This window comes from Felis catus, chromosome D1, assembly GCF_018350175.1.
Source record: "Felis catus isolate Fca126 chromosome D1, F.catus_Fca126_mat1.0, whole genome shotgun sequence".
Taxonomy (NCBI): Eukaryota; Metazoa; Chordata; class Mammalia; order Carnivora; family Felidae; genus Felis; species Felis catus.
The window spans coordinates 101703160-101706537 of record NC_058377.1 but is presented as its reverse complement, the minus strand read 5'-3'; the positions used below and the strand labels follow the sequence as shown (position 1 = coordinate 101706537).

The following is a 3378-nucleotide window of genomic DNA, read 5'->3' as shown; positions in this document are numbered from 1 at the left end:
AAGAGAAATGGCCAGCTTCAGTCTCCTGTAGCCTTCCACGTAAAGGAAGGAAATAACCCACTCTGATCCACTCTAGTCATCCTGTCCCAATTTACAGGGGAGAAAAAAACACTGAGAAACACTGTTGAAGTTCACAGTCCAGAGGTACAACTACACCAAAAGCCTGGCCTAATCGGATGACTACAGAATGCTCCCATCCCTCCACACCTTACCACTACATTGCTAAAGGCTTATGTACACCAGCTGGCTAGCAAGAAAAAAATAACAAGAAAGATACAAAAAGGCAAAAACATGATATGAAGAGACAGAGCCAGATCCAGAATCAGACATGGTAGAGATGTAGGAATTATCAGACCAGGAATTTAAATCAGCTGTGATTAAATTGCTGGCGATTAAAAACACTGTAACCAAAATGAAGAATGCCTTTGTTGGGCTCATTAGTAGACTGGATGCAGCTGAGAAAAGAATCAAAGAGCCTGAGGATATAGAAATGAAAACCTCAAAAACTAAAAAAGGAAAGAAAATAAAGACAAAAAAAAAAAAAAAAAGAGAGAGAGAGGACAGAGCCAAATAGCTAAGTAAGGTCTAACATATATATGATGGGACTATCAGAAGAAGAAAGAGAGAAAGGAAGGGAAGAAATATTTGAAACAATGACTATTTTCCCCAAATTAGACACCAAACCACTGATCCAGGGAGTTTAGAGAACACCAAGCAGAATAAATGCTAGCAAACACTATGCCTAGCATACAATTTTCGAGGTACAGAAAATTGAAAATAGAGAAAAAGTCTTGAAAGCAGGCAGAGTCAAAAAGACACATCACCTACAGAGAAACAAAAACAAGAATTATATCTGACTTAGAAAAGTGGGATGCAGGGGCACCTGGATGGCTCAGGCTTCTGCTCAGATCAGGATCTCGCAGCTCATGAGTTCGAGCCCTGCTTTAAGCTCTGTGCTGCTAGCTCAGAGCCTGGAGCCTGATTCGGATTCTATGTCTCCCTCTTTCTCCGCCCCTCTCCGGCTCTCACTCTGTCTGTCTGTCTGTCTGTCTCTCTCTCAGAAAACAAATAAACACTTAACAGAAGAAACGTGGGATGCAGATCAGGAAAAGGCTTTGCAGCAGGTCCGGGTACAGTACAACAGACTTTATGATCAAAGTTATATTCATGGGGTAAGAAGAAACGTGGAGCTTATTACAAGCCTCAGTGGGAGAATCATGTAGTTCTTGAAGCCATTCAATGTCATTGGCAACAAGAATGTTATGGCTTTTGAGAAAGAGCTCGTGGTCTGTTTGTGGGCCCTAATAAAAAAGAAATTTTAGCACAAGAGACACAAAATAATTATGTATCCGGGACTGCCCTTATGTCCTGGGTCCCATCAGATCATCCAATAAATAAAGTGAGATGGGCAAAGCAGCAATATATCAGAAGATGAAAATGGTCCATTTTCATTTATGGTTCAAATACCAGACAGAGTTATTATTTTATATGGACACTACAAGTTTCTTTGTAGAATTGTAGTATTCATACTATCAGCAGGAAATGATAGTGTTACATGGCAAATAGAAATTTCACCATCATTGAAAACTATCAATATTTCTCCTACATTGAAAGGCACTGCACTGACATTTTAATTTCATTTCATTTACTTGACCAGTAATGATGTTCAGCATGTTTCCCATACATTTTTGGCAATTTACATTCACATTTTGTGAATTGCTTGTTCACTTGTTCACTCAATTAGCTATTGTTTTTCTTTTTTATTGTGAATTATAGAATGCTCTTTGAATATTGGGGGTATTATCCCAATGTCTGGCACATGTACACAAATATTTTATTTTATTATTTCCCTTTTAATATTGTTTTTCATGCTCTGAACTTTCTATTAGAACTTTGGTTTCCTCGTCTGGATTAACAGTATTTAAACATCCATGATTGTACAAATATTTACCTAAGTTTTCTACCAGTATATTTTCACATTAATGTTCTTGATCCATCTCTATATTTTTTGGAAAATATCATCATGTTACAGACAACAAGATGGGGCAGAAAAATATTTAAGTACTAGTCCGTTTTTCAAATCACTTATGACCTGGCAGTGGACAAATTCACATGCAGCTTCTGATTTCCACTTCAGTGATCTTTCTCCTACACAGCCTGCACCAACATCTGTGGTACAACACGGCAGGGTTCTATTTTGCCAAAACCATTAGAGAATTTTTCCTTTCAAACTTCCTCCTGAGTGCATTTTTTACCTCCTTGTTCCTCAGGCTGTAGATGAGGGGGTTCAACATGGGGATCACCACGGTATAAAACAGAGAAATCACTTTATTGATATCCAGGGAGGGACTTGAGCCAGGCTGAACATAGATAAAGAAAAGAGTCCCATACAGGATGGAGACAACTGCCAGGTGAGAAGAGCAGGTGGAGAAAGCTTTCCTTCTCCCATCAGCAGTCTGCATCTTCAAGATGGCCGCCAGGATGCAAACATAGGAGACCATGATGATCAGGCCACTGACCACACCAATTGCTCCAGCTAAGATGAACAGCACTAATTTATTGATCAAGGTGTCTGCACATGCTAAGGAAAGCAGTGGTGAAATGTCACAGAAGAAGTGATTGATGATATTTGTACCACAGAAAGGTAAGCGAAAAGTGAGAATTGTATGGGTCATTGTGCTTAGAAGAGCCATGGCATAAGGCCCTACTACCAGCTGCACACAGACCCTCTGGGACATGATGAGTGTATACAACAAGGGCCTACAGATGGCCATATACCGGTCATATGCCATGGAAGCCAGGAGGAAACATTCAGTTGCCACAAAAAGACCAAAGAACCACATCTGTGTAGCACAACCCATGAAAGAGATACCTTTTTTCTCTGCAAAGATATCACACAGCATCTTGGGGGCAATGGAAGAAGAGGAACAAATATCTACAAAGGACAAGTGGCTGAGAAAAAAGTACATAGGAGTGTGGAATCTGAGATCAGTCCATATGAGAATGATCATCCCTATGTTACCCCCCAGGGTGACAAGATAGACAATGAAGAGCATGACAAAGAGGACAATCTGCTCTTGGAGAATGTCTGTGAGACCCAAGAAAAGAAATTCAGTCACTTCAGTCTGATTCTTATTTTCCATTGGTCAGTTTTAACCTGTTATAAAGAAAGAAAAATAATTTTTATCAAAAAATAACCAACAGTTACAAATATATTTTAAGGCAATAACATTATGCTAAACAGATCTATATTAGACAATTAATGAAATATTGTTGAACTGAAAGACAATATTTTCATGTACTAGGTATGAGAGTTATGCAAAGATTCTCTGTAAACTTGGACAATTCACCCTCAATCTCTTTGGATTCAGTACTCTC

General features: G+C 39.0%; 1 protein-coding gene across 1 annotated transcript; it reads right to left on the bottom strand.

The window, feature by feature from the left end:
- Positions 1-1619: 1619 nt before the first annotated feature.
- Positions 1620-3156, bottom strand: LOC101085660 (olfactory receptor 5G3-like). The gene has a single exon (XM_011286872.3). The coding sequence runs from the start codon at positions 3141-3143 to the stop codon at positions 2193-2195; it is 951 nt and encodes a 316-aa protein (XP_011285174.1). The 5' UTR covers positions 3144-3156; the 3' UTR covers positions 1620-2192.
- Positions 3157-3378: the final 222 nt, after the last annotated feature.

Coding starts and splice junctions, on each gene's coding strand:
- LOC101085660 (XM_011286872.3), bottom strand. CDS start 3,143: ATGGAAAATAAGAATCAGACTGAAGTGACTGAATTTCTTTTCTTGGGT.